General features: G+C 34.4%; 2 protein-coding genes across 2 annotated transcripts; both read left to right on the plus strand.

The window, feature by feature from the left end:
• Nucleotides 1–520: 520 nt before the first annotated feature.
• LOC125866713 (uncharacterized) lies at nt 521–6,191 on the plus strand. The gene is made up of 2 exons (XM_049547046.1): nt 521–657; nt 5,114–6,191. The coding sequence occupies exon 2, from the start codon at nt 5,201–5,203 to the stop codon at nt 5,885–5,887; it is 687 nt and encodes a 228-aa protein (XP_049403003.1). The 5' UTR covers nt 521–657; nt 5,114–5,200; the 3' UTR covers nt 5,888–6,191.
• LOC125866687 (uncharacterized) lies at nt 657–10,504 on the plus strand. Its single transcript, XM_049546997.1, has 6 exons — nt 657–701; nt 6,773–7,404; nt 7,483–7,609; nt 7,686–7,964; nt 8,034–8,150; nt 9,965–10,504. The coding sequence occupies exons 2-6, from the start codon at nt 6,776–6,778 to the stop codon at nt 10,316–10,318; spliced, it is 1,506 nt and encodes a 501-aa protein (XP_049402954.1). The 5' UTR covers nt 657–701; nt 6,773–6,775; the 3' UTR covers nt 10,319–10,504.
• The last annotated feature ends 8,418 nt before the right edge of the window (nt 10,505–18,922 follow it).

Raw genomic sequence — 18,922 nt, forward strand, 5'->3', positions numbered from 1 at the left:
AAGGTATTTACCGACTACAAATCCCGACTACAAATATGTAATCGGAAATCTGGAAAATTTTCCGACTACTTTAATCGGTACATTAAAATTTATATTATTTTAATTGTTTTAAAATTTTACCGATAATGATTTCGACTACTGAAGTCGTAAGTTTTATGAAATAAAGTCAACAAAAGAATTGACTAGTGTTTCGATTACAGTAGTCGGTACTTTGTTAAAATAATTTAAAAAAAATTTAATTGGCGACTACTGTAGTCGGCAATTTTTCTATATTTTTTAATTAAATATTAATTTAATTTTTCGATTACAGTAAAGTAATAGTGAAGGTCCCTACTTCGATCCTAGGCATCAACATTTACTTTAAAAATATTTTTTTAGTTAGTAAATTCTGACCCATATATTGTAAAATTGTTTAATTAAGAGAAAATTGACTAGTGTTCCATTTTTTCACTAACATTAATTAAAAAAGAAAACATTAATTTAAAAAGAGAAAACTACTCTAAAGGTAAAGTAATAGTATTCTAACCGATTTTTTCACTAACTGTCTCTCTAAAATTACTCTGTAAACTCTTTCTCCATCGATTCTTTTCACTTTGGTTGAGGACAAATCGTTTCCAGAATCTAAAAGCAAATCATTTCCAGAATCATTTGAAAGAGGTAATGTAAACTCTTCTCCTTTTTCGGGTTTCAATTTGGTTGAGGTACTGTAAACTCTTGTCCTTTTTCGGGTTTCAATTTGGTTGAGGTACTGTAAACTCTTCTCCTTTTTCGGCTTTCAATTTGGTTGAGGTACTGTAAACTCTTCTTCTTTAGGGTTTATATTTGGTTGAGGTACTGTAAAGACTATTACTGTTTAGTAGGGTTTCAATCGGGTTGTTTGAATTAGAAAATTGTTTCAAAAATAGATTTAGTAGTTGCAACATATGAATGTCTTCCTCAATTAGGCATTTTCTTGCGTTTGTTATGGTTTCTCTTTGCGTTAAAATATATCCTCGAGCTTAGATATATATATTAGTTCCCTGAAGTTTCAGTTTGAGTTATATATTACATAGGTTGTAGATTCAGCATACAAGAGCCAATATTTGAGAGTTACTTTGGTTTAAGTTTCCGGGTTCCAAACATGTTTAATTTTGTTCAACTCAAGGCAAGAGATGAATTGCTCGACAAATTCAAAGCTCGTTTACAAGCTGCATCTGATTGGCCAGCGATTGTACAATAATTAATTATAATCATATCAATTTTGTCATGGAATTGAAAAAGAAATTAGATATAAAGGTGATTAGCATATAGAGTATATTTCATGTTCTCTATTTTCTTCTTGTTTTTTCTTATTTGAAATCTAAATATAATTGCAGACATTAGTTTATTACTTGTAACACATGAATAAGAAAAAGTGTAAAAGAGCAATAGTTCTAGTGCAACTGCTCACCATATATTCATGTTTTGATCATAGGAGTAAAACATTAGTATAGGCAGAGTAAATTAATATTCAATTTTTTTTAAAAGGAAGAAGAGTAGTAGTGAGAAAAAGGCACTTGAAGCAGAAGCATGAAAAGAAGACAGATAGAGGTGGCATATTTGTCTCCTAAGTCCTAACTTTGAGTGTAAGTATTTTGTATATTACATGGGATATGGGGGAAATGAGTGTTGTTTGTGGTTTTTAGTTTTAGTGATTATTATATTTTGAGCATAGAAAACTGAGCAAGTTTCTCAGTGAGATTCAAGAAAGATTGGAGTTGTGGTGGAGAAGAAATGACTTTGAATAATCAAAGTGTACAACTCATAGGATTATGAGGTTGAATATATTTATGAAAAGATACATCTATATATATATATGTAGTAAATTCTTGTTATGTATGATCATGCTTGTTTATAATACATATGTGATAGCAATACATCTCTGTCATGTACTGCTGCTGGGTGGTGTCAATTTGGTTGTTTTTGTTTTGACATGAATGAAAGAAAGTACATCTTGTTTATGATGCATTACATTGGAAGAGTTTTAGTATGAACATGGGAGAAAACAGATAGATGCTCTGTAAAGTTAAGGTACTGTAAAGTCTCTTCCTCTTTAAGGTATCAATTTGGTTGAAGTACTGTAACTCTCCTACTCTTTAGTATCTAATTTTTCTCTAGGAACGATCAACAAATTAGAGTTAATATATGCTTAATTTTCTCTACAAAACTGGATTGCTAGTTTGTTTAGTTAAATTCTCAACTTCTTAAATTTGTGTAGATGGAATTTGCACATCGTAAATGGATGTATGATAGAACTCATCCTAATCGTGCGGGATTGAGGGTGGAATTTATAAACGGGGTTAAGGAATTTATTGCAAAGGCGAAAACTAGAAATGATTTTCTTATAGAAGGCACAATTAGGTATCCTTGTGCCAAATGCAAGTGTATCAAGTTATTGAAACCAGATAAAGTTGAATTTCATATTTTGAAGAATGGATTTATGGATAATTATTATGTATGGACTGTTCATGGAGAGAATGACGCCAATGTAGCTAGTGTTGATTTTCAGAATGCTTTTGATGGTGTGGATAATCCTGTAGAGAATAATAATGTTGAAAATTCTCGATTCAATGAAATGTTGAGGGATGCTTTTGGGATGTTCCCAGGGGTTCAATCAGAACCAAATGATGAGGCTAAGCGCTTCTATGGAGAGTTAACTGAAGCTAGTCGACCATTATATGAAGGTTCAATGCATTCAAAGTTGTCTGTTGCTGTTAGATTGCTAAGTATAAAGTCAGATTATTCAATTTCTCAAGCAGGAATGGATTCTATCATTAGGCTTATGAATGAGCTTAATCCGAGTAAAATTGACTTGCCTAAAGATTTCTACACGACAAAGAAGATGGGTTCTAAGTTAGGGCTTTCATCAGAAAGGATTGACTGTTGTGAAAAAGGTTGCATGTTATTTTATAAAGATGATGCAGCTTTAGAAAATTGCAAATTTTGTAATCAAGCTCGTTATAAGGAAGTCACAAATGTCAAAAGGAAGAAGGTTCCGGTGAAGTCAATGCATTACTTACCCCTTATACCTAGGTTAAAGAGGTTATACGCATCAATGAGCTCTGCTCCTCATATGAGATGGCATTACGAACATAAAAGGCCACCTGGTGTTCTATGTCATCCATCAGATGGAGAAGCATGGAAGCATTTTGATAGAGTGTTTCCTAACTTTGCTAGTGAACCTAGAAACATTAGGTTGGGATTATGTAGTGATGGATTCACTCCATTTGCGGTCTCTGCGGCACCATATTCATGTTGGCCAGTATTTGTTACGCCATATAATCTCCCCCCTGAGTTATGTATGACAAGTCCATATTTGTTCCTAACTTGCATTATTCCAGGTCCAAACAATCCAAAAAATTTGATTGACATATACATGCAGCCTTTGATCGATGAGTTAAAATTATTGTGGAATCAAGGTGTGGAAACATATGATGTATTCCATAAACAAAACTTCATAATGCGTGCTGCTTTGATGTGGACTATAAATGATTTTCCTGCTTATGGAATGTTGTCTGGGTGGTCAACTGCTGGTAAGTTAGCTTGCCCATGTTGTATGGAAGACACAAAAGCATTCAGATTAAAACATGGAGGTAAGAACTCATGGTTCGATTGTCACCGTCGATTCTTGCCAAAAGATCATGAATTTAGGAGAAATACTAGTGCATTTATGAAGAACCAAACTGATTTTGAAGATCCACCAGCAACTTTATCGCCTGAGGAAATATGGCATAGAGTTAGGGATTTACCTAAGGTAACAGACTCTCCATCATCTAAGATACCTGGTTATGGTGTTACACATAATTGGACAAAACAGAGCATATTTTGGGAGTTACCTTATTGGAAGCATAACCTTCTTCGCCATAATTTGGATGTCATGCATATTGAAAAAAACTTTTTTGACAACATATTCAATACTATGATGGATATCAATAACAAGACAAAAGATAATTTGAAGGCTAGGATTGACTTAAAAGAATATTGCAGGCGAAGTGAGTTGTACTTGACATACCTTAACAACAAGATTCAGAAGCCCAAGGCAAGTTACACATTCACTTTGGATGAGAAGAGAGAGATTTGTGATTGGGTCAAGAATTTGAAGATGCCTGATGGATATGCTTCAAACTTATCTAGATGTGTTGATATGAAAGAAGGAAAGTTGATGTCTATGAAAAGCCATGATTGTCACATTTTTATGGAATCTTTGATGCCTATAGCATTCAAGTCCTTACATGATAGAATATGGAAACCCATCACAGAAATAAGCCTTTTTTTCAAAGAGTTGTGCTCTAGCACATTGAGGGTGGAGAACCTAAATTACATGGAGAGTAACATTTTCCTAGCTTTAAACAAGTTGGCAAAAATATTTCCTCCTGGCTTTTTCAATGTAATGGAACATCTCCCTATTCATCTTGTGCATGAGGCACGACTTGGAGGTCCTGTTCAAGGTAGATGGATGTATCCTTTTGAGAGGTAAGAACTTTAAATTATTTTTCTTTTTGTTTGAATATTTTTAAAAAAATCGTCTAAAAGTCACACTTTACAGGATTATTGGTAAAAGTAAAAGGACCATAAAAAATAGATGGAGAATAGAGGGAGCAATGTGTGAAGCATATCGTGCCAGAGAAATGTCTAATTTTGATTCATATTATTTTGAAAGTGATGTGTCATGTTTGAGAAATAGACCCAATCAACATGACGATGGAGGAATTATCGATCATTTGGCACCACCCTTTTCCATATTTAATTATCCAGGAAAAGGAGGTCCAAAATATACTCCAAAGCGAAAGTTAACTGAGATGGAGCTAAAGTCAGCTACAACGCATGTATTATTGAATTGTCCTGAGGTCCAACCTTATCATAGGTACATATGTATATATTACCTACTTCTAAAAAAAATTCATCATCCCTTTAACTAATTTAAGTTGTTATTTTGTCGGACAGTTATTTTGTTGGTACATATGGGAATGATGTTGTTTATTCTAGGTTTTCAGACTAGTTCAAAGAACATGTAAGTGTTACCTAATACTAATAAGTATTTTCTGATCAATTATATGTATTTTTAGAATTCTAAATTTTCTTTAATTCAATATAGGTTCATAATCCAGTTAATGTCGTAGATGTCGTAAATGTCCAATTTTTACTTGATATTTCTTGGGGACCTAATCATAGAGTTAGAATAATGTCTAAGTACTTCATCAATGGGTACAAATTTCATACAGAAGAATGGTCCAAAGGCAAGAAAACCAATAATAGTGGGGTGTGGGTGAAAGGTGAGGGGGATATTGATTATTATGGTGTGCTTCAAGAGATTATAGAACTCGATTATGTTGTTGGTTGGCCAAAGAAAAAGCTAGTGATCTTTCGGTGCAAGTGGTATGATCCTGATTCTAGTGGTACAAAGGTGCATCCTCAATACAAAATAATTGAAATTAATCACACGAGGCAATATCGTTTCTATGATCCATTTATCATTGCACAAAATGTGAAACAAGTGTATTACGTTCCTTATCCTTTGTGCAAGAATAAATCTTTGTGGCGTGTAGTTATAAAAACAAAGCCCGTGGGGAGAGTGGAGGTTGAGGATGCATTGGATGTAGCGTATCAAAATGATATACCAAGTGTTGAAGCAATGGTGGATGACGAATTAGCAGGTGAATTGCAGCATAGTGAAGGCATCTATGAAGAATTTGATGCTACCATCCTTCAATCAGATTTGAATAATTATGGGGAAGGAACATCCAGAGCTAACGAGGACGAATCCCAAACTGATGAATATAAAACAAGTGATGAGGAATTACTTGAAGAAAATGAAATAAGTGATGAGGAAGAATTTGATAGTGATTATGAATCTAATGAAGAAGATTGACTTGTTTGATTTTTTTTTTCTGATTGAGCATTCCTATATTGGAAGTGCTTCTGTTTTATCATGATATGGCTGTGTAAGCTTTAGATTTTTTCTTCTTGTGGTTATAACACTATGTTCATTTAAGGTCATGATTGTCAGTTTCTTGGCTATTCTTGTTGGACTCATTATGCAGCCTTGTCTAGTTTATTGTGACAAAAAGAAATGGTTAAGTTTCTCTATTAGCTCTGATCTTGTGGAACTACAGACCAATTATCATTAGGTTGTTGAGGCTTAAAGTGATTAGACTCATTTTAGCTTAAGAATGATTTGTTCTAATCTCTATTGCATTAGACTCATTTTAGCTTCCTTATAGTTGAACATTAAAACTGAAAAACTTGATCCCTTCATTCTGCTTTAGTGAGAGAGTGTTGTGTTAAACAACAGGTTTGGCTCTGTCTATCAAACTAAATCAGTAGTATCTATTTTCTTTGGGCGAGTAATAATTTATTTTGGAGAAACAAGTAGTTGTTAAGGCATAAGCTTCACAGGTAAACTTTCTTTGTTGTTAAAGCATAAGCTTATCCCAATTCTTGTCTACATTTGACTTGCAAAATTTATTCATTAGTTAGTGTTTAGACTTCACTTCCAAGTTGAAACATTGTGCATACTAAAGTTGTGTGATATGGCTGTTTACAGTCTGATAAAATTTGTACTTTGTTAGAAGTTAGGACTTAACAATGTTTAGCACCTCTCTATCTTATAACAACAACAACTTACTCAGTGAAATCTCACAAGTTGTACTTTAAATATCACAGTTTTACTTTCACAATTTGTTATCAAAGCACTTTCATATTTTTCTTGCTTTATTCCAGTGTATCATTGTGCATATTTTAAGTGTCTTTTTAGGCAATGAAGAAGACATCTGGAAAGCGTCGAAAGCATACAAATAAGAGGAAACAACACGATTCTCAACCAGCTTCACTGCCACCTACAAGTCACTCCAGGCAGCCAGATGTAGGTCCTCTTAAGGAGAATTCATTGCCACCACCCATTCCTCCTCAATCAACTTCACTGCCATCTGTCGCTCCTACTCAACAACATTCACGACCATCTGCTATTACTCATATGTCGACATCATTACCCCCTAGTTTTCCTCCTCTGTCGACCTCATTACCATCTTCATTTTTTAAGGTACCACCATGTGGGCCTATCCAAAATAACTCCACAGCTTCTCATGGCAGGAGTACAAGTCTTCCTAATAATATTGTTCCCACACCTCGTATAAATTCTTCTTCGAGCTGTCATATCAGTCAAAAAGGTAGCTCCTCATCTCTGCTTCCATCATCAACTCAAGTTGTATCTCCAGCATCATCGACACCTAGTATATCTAGGTCAAATATTGGAGGCCCTGTACCAGCATCACCATCTGTGATCAGTAGTAGTACTACTACACCTGCTTGTGCAAAGACTCAATATGCTGGAGATATCAGAGAATATGATGCTTTTCATAGGCTAATTATCACCCCCGATGAGGATGGGTAAGTTATCCTTATGTTATTTTTATGTTATTTTTAATTTGGTGAATGTACTTCTTACATGAATTAAGTTTAATGCAGGTTTGCGCCATCTTATCTTGGCTCGCGCATGGTTGCAGAATCTATTACACCATTCTTCGATGATGCTTGGGGTAGATGGAAAGAATTTCCCTACAATATCAGAGAACAAATATGGAATCAATTTAAGGTACAAATAAAACTTATTCTTATGTCAGTTATCAAATATTGAATTTTGAATGTAATGACATTTTTTTATGGTGCAGACGAAGTGTGTATGGCAGCCATGTTATGAGAATAAAATAAATTCCATTTTTGAGAAGAATGCTCGTATACGAGTTACTGAAATGTTGTTTGTAGCTCGAAAAAATAATGAGAAGCCCAGTTGGCTACGAGCAGATATATGGGTTAAATTTTTGGAGAAATGGAACACTCCTGAATTTAAGGTGAAGTGTGAGCGAGCAAAGGCAGCTCGGGCCTCCGTAAAGGGTGGCTCTTTACACACCGGAGGTTCTATGAGTTACGCAGCCCACAAACGAAAAATGGTAATTTTTTAATTGAATCTCCTTACTTTTAACTAAATGTGATTGAACTTCATATAACTTTAATTGCAGACAAAGTTAAAGGGTGCAGAAGTGTCTAATTCTGAGGTATTTGAGGAGACACATAAGAAAAGAAATAAGGATGGTACAAGGGGAGAATGGATAGAGCCACGTGCAGAGGAGACATTTGTAAGTTATTACTTCAATATTATTTCATTTAACATAATTTTAGAATCATAGATCATCAATGACAATAAATTAGAAAAGAAAAGCTGCAATTCGCCTCATCTCAATGGCAATAATCTAATGTTGCTTATAATTCGATTATCGTATAATTTTGTTGTAGTTACTATTCAGTATGCTTTGTCATGACTTGTGTAGTATTTTGCCTTGTGTAGTTCTGACTACTCAATAAAATATGTAGCTCACAAGTTATTCTAGTTACTGTCAGTATGTTTGTTAACTGCCACTCCAAATGAGCAATATTTACTGCAATTTGGATTAGTATTTACTATTCAGTATAGTTGACTAATGTAGTAATTGACAAAAGATATGAAGTAGCTATTCTCATGATCAGTTTAAGGGTATAGTTAAGAAATGTTGACAAAGACAAGTTCCTTGGTGTCTAATGTATCAACTCATCCAGAAATTGAAGATGTTGAAACTTCAATTTCTTGAAACAAGAATTATTAGTTGATGGGGCTATTATATTATCAGGAAGGCAGTTGTCTTGAAAGACCTTTTGCTGTTTATCGAAAACAGAGTACTCTGGCATGAAACAAGAATTGTAATTCATTTCAACGGGTAAAATAAACTTTTCTGCATCAAAAAATGGATCAAAAAAACAATCTTGATCTTGATTTTCATGAGAAAAGGTGTGTTCAACACCATAGTTGAAATAAAAAAGAAGCTGCTGCATAGTCATCATTTCTTTTGGGTTGAATTCTTCAACATTTGGTTCCAATTTAGTAGCAGAAAAGTAGCTAACACTAGCCATTCTTGAATATCCAATAACACACCCTTTACAAGCAAAATACAAATTGAGTTTAAGTAACAAATAGCATAGTACTAGTAGCTTAAATTAGTATAAGAGCATGAAGTGGTTAGTTTAAGAAAGATAGAATTAGTTTAAGGATAAATACCTTAATTGAGATGACAAGTAGAGAGAGATGACAAGCTACGAAAGTTACATACTCAACATTTTGCAAGTTTGTTAGATGAGGTTAATAAGGTTAGAGGGAAGTTGTAGGTGGCACAATAAGCTAAAACAACAGGAGGAATTAGAAATTGATAAGGAATTTAAAAGGGTGAGCTACTTGACAGAAGTGATGTTGATTCAAAGAAGAAAAACAATTCGGTTAAGACTAGGGAATGATAATAATCAATATTTTCATTCCAGTCTCAAATAGAAAAGGCTTCGAAAAACAATTCTCATTTTCAAGATGAGAACATCCAGATGCAGACTTAATCTGAACAGATCGCTACTATATTTGTAAGGCATTTTTCCCAATTATTAGGGGAAAGGGAAGTTGGACAAAAACAAAAGGCTGAAGAAGTGTTCTTAAAATATGGAAATCAGTTATCTATATATCAATAGGTGTAACTACTTGAAACTTTTACTAGAAATGAGGTAATAAAAGGTTGTATTAACAAAAGTGCGGGATATGATGTTTATAATAGTGGTGTCTTTAAAGATGCTTGAGATGTAGTAAGGTATACACCATGAACATTGAAAGTAGCTTTAGGCCTTTTATTAATTTCATACTACTACAAGGCACCTCTAACATGGTCGAAAATTTTTAGCACGATTTCAGCCAAATGCTGAAATAATTTGTTCAGAGGCTGCAGGCTGTAACCAGAGAAATGCCTATAAAACTTTTGCTTTATTGAAGGGAAAGATGTTTAATTCTTGTCCTCCTTTGTGATGGTCGTCTCTTTTTACTTAATTGTGTATTATGTCTGAAAGAAATAAGATTAGTGATTTATACATACATTTATTTCAGGTTGGATTTCAGAGAGGCTTGGATGAATGGCATCAGGCACATCCTACTTCAGATGCGGATTCCACATCATCTAGTGATATTACATCAATATGGACAAATGTGGCAGGAGGTGTTAAGAAAGGTAGAGTTTACAGGCTTGGAGCACAACCTTCCTCGTTTCATCCATCATCATTGTTGTCTGGTGCTTCTACTTCTCAATCTTCGGAAGAAATGGAAGCAATGCGAAGACAAATTTCAGAGCTTACAGAACGACTTCAATCATCTGAAGCTAACTTTGCTAAAGTGCAGAAATTCATGGAGAAACATATGGCTGAATCTGATGAAAGTGAAGGGACCGACTCTGATGAAGAGTAGTTTGTTTTATGGTTGTTTAGACATTTTCTATGAGATTTAGACGTGTTTTGAACTATCTACTTCCTTTTTGAATAACAACTTAATACTTATTAGATTTGATTTTGATGATGCTTGAGCTTTTAGACTCAATTGAATTGAATTGAATGCAATTTGAATGTTTAGGAATGTATTCGATGTTCGATTTTATTGTTGAGTTTTTGTGGATGGATGATAGTATTAATTTAGCAGGTGGTCTACCAAAGAAACAACACTTTTCAGTCGTAAAATGTAGTTTTTTCGACTACAATAGTATGCAATATCATATAAAATTTTTTAGAAAATTAAAATTGCCGACTACAGTAATCGGCAGATTACCTAAATAGTAAATAAATTAATCATGTATACCGACTATAGTAGTCGAAAAAGTACTTAAATGATTAACAAATAAATTATATGCCGCCCACAGTAGTCGGAATATATATTAATTAATTATTTAATTGTTCAACTATTACGATTACTGTAGTCGGCATTGTTTTAATTATTAAATGATTATTTTAATAGTTTCCGACTACAGTAGTCGGCCATTTAGGTACTTTATGGTCGATTCTTGTTTTATAATTTCCGACTACTGTAGTCGGAAAATGCCGACTATCGTAGTCGGTAAAGAATTTCCGACCTTCAAGATACCGACTACTATAAAGTAGTCGGAAGGTCATCGGCAAACCCCATTTTGCGACTACATTCCGACTAATTTTGTAATCGGTAAACAGCGAATTTCTAGTAGTGAATCCATAAATCAATTCAAAAAAGTTAGGATCATGGTCAAAGTGAAGTTAGAGTCAAGTCAAGCAAAGTTAAGAAGCAAGTCTCTAAAGCTTTTCAAGAGTCTTATTGAACGTTTTAACTTCATTTTAAGGCTCAAGTTTCAAGTCGAGTAAAGAGTATCGAGTTTCAAGTTAAGTCAAGAGTTTAAAGTTGAGTTCATTTCTCAAAAGTTATTAGGGAACTAAGTATTCCCAAAGAAGTTTCTAAATGTTTTTACATTTGAGTAAGAAAGAAACTATGATTCCAAAAGAGCCTCTGGGCTAGTTTTCAAGAAAAAGGAACATCGATTCCAAGTGAGCCTTCGGGCTAAGTTTTGAGTAATTATCTCAAATGAAGAAAGATGTGATTAAAACACTTATGAGCTAAAGTATATTATTTTTGGGAGTAGTCTTGAGCACCGGGTTGGGGACACGAGTTCATATTAACTCAACTCTCCATAAGAACCATGTAGCCAACATGGGATTTAACAGGTCATACTTTTTAGATGATCCCGTAAGTTAAGCTAGTGGACCACTTGGTAAAGTGAGCCTCCTATATCACGGCAAGGTATAGGATGGTCCTTGGGCAAGGTGAGGTAAAACGTTGTACCACCACTAGGGCTCATAGTGGTGGCTGTCGGTTAAAGAATCTCCCACTAAAGTTATATTACTTTTATATAAGTAAAGTTGAGTTGGTTATTGCTTTAATCATTAATGAACTAAGTTGTTTACAATGTTTTACAAGCTTTATATATTACAAATGTCTAATTGCTTTATATATTGAGTTCAGTTATTCATGAGTTGAACAGAGCCAAGGTAAGAGTTCTTTTTTACTCTTTTCAAGCTTAAGTTGTGGTTTAGCTTTGTAGCTCGCATACTCGTACATTCAATGTACTGAGTCAGTGGTGAGCCTCCTTGCTTTCTGGAGGACTCGGTTATTTTGTTCTCCTAGTTTTGTTTTATTAGGATGTTGCGGGGTCTGTCCCAACATCCGTCTCAGTATTTTAGAGGCTTCATAGACAGTTAGTCAGTTAATTTTGAGTCTCTCATCTATGTATATATGTAAATATTCTATTTTGAGACTCGAGTTGCCCTTTTTGGACCAGATTTTATCAGTTAAGTTGTTTTATGTCCTTGCATTGCATGGAGTTATTCTGTTGAGTTAGGTTTCCGCTGATTTAAGAAAGTCAGGCCAAGGGTTCGCTTGAGGGCCAGCAATGGTCTTCGAGTGCCGGCCACGTCAAGGGTTTAGGCTCCGGGCGTGACAGGAACAGCTTGAATTCAACACATGCAAATACGTCCCCAATAAAGAGAAAAAAAGCCATGGCAGCCCTCAAAACACAATTTTCACCTAAAACTGAGAGTCCACCATGCTCCCCGATCACTAAAATGTCTAGTCCCAAGCTTACTGAATACAACCAACTTTAAACCACCCAATTCGCAGCTATATCGAGAGAGAAATCGCATGAACAAGTTAAGGAATAAAGTTGATCCCATATTATTTTTTTAAGACCACACAGGTGCTGCCCATCAAAGTCACTAAAAGATACAGGTCAACAAGAGGTGGGCCTTTCTTCTGTGAGCCCCTTGTCGCTAAAGTCACAGTCGCTTAAAGGCTCAAATCCATGTAATAACTCCAAAACTGAAAATAACAACACATTTAGACCAAATTTCATATTGTAGAGCTGATAGAACTAAGGGAATTTCATTTCGATACTCGTAGCTTCAGTTATTACAAAAAATCACTTTTGACGACTTTAACTCTCCAAAACTCAGTAACTTCCAAAAAAATCACAGGTTTTCAATCAAATTTCAAAAACAACTTCATAAATCGATCAAACATGACTCAGGGCAACTATCAAAATGGGTAAAATGGTAATTTTCTAAAAATTTCCAAAAATGACATTCAAAGTCATTACATCTCGTTACCTCTAGCCGTGGTAGCACATATCCTCAGCATATATGAGAGAGTAGAAAAAGGAATCTTAGTAACCAATGGAATCAAGTAAGCACAATAAGAAAGAAAGAATGAAATTCTCCTAAAGTCCTATAGCCTCTTTAAGATAGATAAAAGACATCTCGACACTGATTTGCAGGACTTTACTAGACTCTTCTTGTACCTGTGAGACTAATGAACTTTGTGCTCTGACACCAAATTTTCATTACCCGAAATCAGGAAACTGATGACACCTCGCTCAACCACGCAAAAAGTTGAGCCAACCCAAACAACTCAATCCAAACACGAAACATAAATATATGAAAGGTAAAAATATAAGTCAATAAACAACTCCTTTTATAAAATATTTGAAGAAATGTGGAAAGTCCATACAAAACCATCCAAAGGAGGGAAATCCACACAAAGTAAGAGGATAAAAGATATCCAAGAAGTATGCGGATCAACCGAGCAGCTTTATCAGAATCTTGAGAGAAATTATCTTAACACCGCTATTCATCACAGGTCAAAGGTACTTGGCTCCGAATCTGCATAAAAACGTATAGAAATAAATAAGTGTGAGTATTAATCTACGTGTACTCAACACCATTATAGACTGAACCTTATCTAAATTGATGGCGAGGATCGACCCTAAACTTCCCTAACCTGCTCAAACTCAAATATCAAAACATCTCTACAAGACTAGACTAGTAGCTACAATTGATCTTCATGATTGCAGCCGAGTCATGATGAACGAAACCTACCAACCCAAACCATCATCACGAATGCGACAAGCCCCACACAAGCGTAAAGGCCAAAACTCCATTAGACCCGACCTAGCCAGGCTTTTATTCATATGTGTGTTTTACTCTGTCCATTCGCTTTTACTTTTTATATTTGTAATTCACACTCTCAATAAAAAAAAATGATAATATAAAAGAAATGATTGACATGATTATTTTACCACATAACCCCTATTAATTAATGTTTAGTATTAAGTCATGGAAAATTATTTGGGAAATAAGTAATTAATGTTAAGGGTAGAACATGGAAAAATAATTGTCTTTTTCTAATATGTGAAAAGTGACAAGAAAAGATGAAAATGAATTTTAGAATGGTAGACAAGTAAAAGATAACAAGAGGGTGTTAAACTAAACTTATAAATGATGCTTTGAAAATCAAAATTTGACTACTACTCCTGCTATTTCATGTGGTTATTTAATACTACGGGTAGTACAAGAACACTATCTTGATGAGTGAAAATGAACGAGTAAAATGTAACATTTATTTTCAGTATAGGGAATACTCCCACCGTCCACCTCTAATTGTCCATTATATTAAAAATAGTAACCGAAATTTACTTATTCGATTTGGAAAATCAAGAGATATTTTATCATTTTATATTTATTTTATCATTATTATTAAATACTATATTCCCCAACATTTAAATAGCTTATTATTAATAAAAGTGATATAGTAAAATTTCTTTTTTATTTATTATTTTTAATGGAGTATTAAATAAAACATCTACAAATAAAGACGTATGGAGAGAGTAGTAATTTGTACCCTATATTTCGAGGAAAAATAAAAAAACGTGGTCACACCAAATCAGAATCAAACAAAAAGAAAAAGTAACATTCAGTTCCAAGTTCCAATGTAACTGAACCGATTCTGACTAATTGAAGACAAAAGAAAGGGTACAACATAATTTCTTACATTGTTTGTGTCACCCCCAAAAAGAAGATAAGAACTTCACAAAGCTTTCTTCAAAATTTACGAAGTTTTCTAATAGATTTCACAAAGTTTCATTAATAATTCAGTGTCACAAGATCAATTGGCAAGTGAAGACGCGAGATATGTTGGAAAAAGAGGTAATGTTTACTTTATTATTTCATAACTTTGATAGATAGTAACACAAATGAGATTTCAGTTGTTCGTTGTTTCATTTTTTAATTTTGAAGAGAAAGCTTTGCTTCTATGAATTGTGACATCCGTATTTTTGATGAATACGCTTTGCTTCTTGCAAAATTTTCTTTAGCCCAAGCGAAGTATATCAAATTGATGAGGTTTTAAAAAAATTCAAGGTCTTTGAAAATAAAGGTTATTTTTTTTTTTGCACATACCTTTTAATTCAATCAAATTTACCCATTTAATATCTGTCGGCTTCGAATAATGTTTTCTAATTGCAGTTGAATCATTTTGAAGCTTAACTTAGAGGTGCGAGCTATAGAGGTTAGCTAAATATTACTTTGTGATAACTAATATCTTACAAGTATGCTACCATTCTTATACTCTTTTTGGATGTTATTCATTACCAATCTTTAGTGTTTCCATGTACAAGTGATTCTTTGAAGTGAAATTATAGAAACCCTTGATGTTGATACAATTTTGTTTGGGTTGTGTTAATGTTTCTTTATCAAACCAATGAATTTTGAGTTTCACCAAAAAAATTATATCTCAATTTTTATTTTTAACTACCCGAGCTTCTTCAACCCTCCATCCTTTCTCTACTCCACCCCACTACTGGAGACACAAGGCTACTACTCCTTCACAGTGGAGATTTCTCAAAGAAGGCTAGAACACAAAATAAAGACATAATGGTTACAATTTCTTTAGAATCCAATGTCTAAAGGTTAATTTGTTTTAGAATTTCAATAATGACAAAAATGAGATGGATATTCATTGTTTCATGTTTTAATTTTCATGAACAAGTTTTGCTTCAGTGATATCTGTAAGTTTCCTTACCTAATACATGATGACTTTCTCGAGTTAAATTTTTCATATCTACAGTTATGGAGTTCCACAAATTCCATGACACTAGTTAAAATTTTTCAATAATAGGATCTTATGGTGGCTTGTGGGTGCTATTACTTAGAGATTTTCCTTTCTTACAAAGTTTTATTCTGCATCAATATATGAAGTATATCAAAATGAGGTTTTAAAAAGAAAATGAGTTGAAGCTCTAGTTGTACTTTTTCATACTAAGTTTCTTTTAGGTGTGCTAAAATGTTACTCTTTTGGGATGTGTTTCTTTTACCAACAGTTAATGAAAAGAGGTAGAAGTGGTTCCTTAAAAGGTAAAAACAAGAACTTTTATCATGCCTTCTAATGAATTCTACTCGAGGAACTAGCTTCACATTCAATGTTACTTAGATTGAGGTTTCTAAAATTGCGTTATAAGATCTGCTCTTTTCTCATATATGTGTAGTTTATTATACACAAAATATTTTGCATACGATAAATTTAAATGGAGAAACATGGTCTGAGAGGATTCATATAACTGGAGCCCAACTTGTTTGAAACTAAGAAGTAATAGTTGTAGTTGTTGTAGTATTGTACTTAAACTGACCGTCTCTATCTATTTCCATATGTATCGTAGTGTAGAAGACATAAGATACATGGAATGACAATCTCAGAATGCATTGATTTAACTCTTAGTTTTTCTAGAATAGTTCTAAAGTAATGTTGTTTCTTACTAATCATGAATAGATTGTTGTTGGAGCTTCAAATCTATCTCTTAGAAACAAGGACCAAGCACGGTGAATTCGACCATTTTAACTACGCAATTTTGTGATGAATTAATTAGAGGTGAGAGAAAGAGTGTCACGCCCCGAGCGTAGACCCTGGGCGGGATAGGCACTCGGAGACCATTGCTGGCCCCAAGCGAACCCTTGGCCTGGCTTTCTTAACTCAATGGAAACCTAACTCGACAAAATAACTCAATGCAATGGAAGGTCATAAACAACCAAATGATAAAATATGGCCAAAAAGGCAACTCGAGTCTCAAAATAGAATATTTACATATATACATAGATGAGAGACTCAAACTTAACTGACTGACTATCTGACTGTCTATGAAGCCTCCATAACACTGAGATGGATGTGGGGACAGACCCAGAACATCCTAATAAAACAAAACTAGAAACACAAAACAACAGAGTACTCCGGAATGCAAGGAGGCTCACCACTGACTCTGGAATGCTTAACTGGATCAACGGCGTGTTGGATGCTGATCCTGGGTACCTGCGTCTGCATCATAAAACGATGCAGGCCAACTGACATCAGTACATGGAATGTACGAGTATGCGAGCTGGACCGCTAAACAACAACTTAAGCTTGAAAGAGATACAAAAGAGAACTTACCTTGGCTCTGTTCGACCAATGAATAACTGAACTCAATATAAAGCAATCAGACACATGCAATATATATATAACTTGTAAAACTATTTAAAACATGACATAAAAATCATATTTATAATATCATGAAAATACCATGCTTCCTCTCAAAGTCTACTTGTGCAATGCATGAATGAAGTACCATACCCCCATCCATACTAAGCAGAACTTCTCGAGGAACCAAGGTCTTACTACTGTGGGAGTTCTCTAACCGACAGCCACCACTACATGTATGAGTAGTGATACAACGTTTTACCTCACGTTGCCCAAGGACCATCCTATACCTTGCCATCGATATAGGACCTTACTTTATCTTTTGCTTAGTGGATCCACTAGCTTAACTTTCGTGATCATCTAAAATGTATGATCCGAGAAATCCCATGTTTGACTACATGGTTCTTATGGAGAGTTGAGTTAATATGAACTCCTGTCCCCAATTCGGTGCTCAAGACTACTGCCAAAAATACTTTGGCTCATAAGTGTTTTAAACAAATCTTTCTTTAGTTGAGATAATTACTCAAAACACAACCCAAAGGCTTTTGAAAAATCTTAAAAAAAAAACATCTCAAAACCATATTTTTTAATATGATCATTGATGACTCAGGATATTCATACTGCTTAAACATTGATTGTATATCAAGAGACCATATTGTATAAACATTGATGACATACTCGATTTGTCATACTAATCATATTTTAGAAACTCTTTTGCAAAACTCATCTTTTCTTCTTAAAAGAGATAGTGCTCAAACTTCTCAAAATTCTTTTGGAAATCTCAATTTCCTCTCAACTCAAATGTGAAAACACTTATAAACTTCTTTGGGAAATACATAGTTCACCAATTACTTTTGAGAAATGCACTCAACTCTTGACTCTTGACTTATCTCGAAACTCTTGACTTAACTGGAAACTCGATACTCTTTACTCGACTTGAAACTTGAGACTCTTTACTTAGCTTGAAACTCTATACTCTTTGTTTGACTTGAATCTCTACACTTAACTTGCAACTCTATACTTAACTTGGAATTTGAGCCTCCTTACTTAGCTTGAAACTTGAACCTTAGAACGAAGTTGAAACATTTAACAACGACTCTTGAAAAGCTTTAAAGACTTGCTTTGACTTGCTTAACTTCTAAGCTTAAGTCTTAAAACAAGGTTTAAACATAACTCTCAACTCTCCCTTGAATTTGAATTATGAATTCAATATTTTGATCATGTTAGGAGTGACTCTTAGGTGCTTAGAAGTAGCTTAGAGTTGTTGGAATCGAAAAGGAGTGAATGCGCACTTTAAATGAACTCAAACGGGGCAACCGACGACAACTAGATGGGGCAAGTGACCCTGGCGCCATGGGTGGAGCGGGGCGCCAGCCCCTAAACTTCAGAGGTGAGTTTGGGGCGCTCTGGCAGGCGTGTCGCGCCAGGCCCCCAACCCAGAAATTTCAGCAAGTTTATTTTCTCGTTTTCTTACCTTATTTCACCTAAAATCGAATGGTTTCTTCCCCAAATCACTTAGAATCATTAAAACCCTCAATATAACATAGATTCAACTCAAAACACCACCGGAAACATACACCAAACCAACAAGAAACTTCAACAACACAACCACAAACTTCAACCAACACAACCACAAACTTCAACAAATACAACCAACAACTTCAACAAACACAATCAATCTTTTCTCGAAAATAAAACGAGTTTGGCGTGTCAGGGAAA

This window comes from Solanum stenotomum, chromosome 1, assembly GCF_019186545.1.
Source record: "Solanum stenotomum isolate F172 chromosome 1, ASM1918654v1, whole genome shotgun sequence".
NCBI classification, from domain to species: domain Eukaryota; kingdom Viridiplantae; phylum Streptophyta; class Magnoliopsida; order Solanales; family Solanaceae; genus Solanum; species Solanum stenotomum.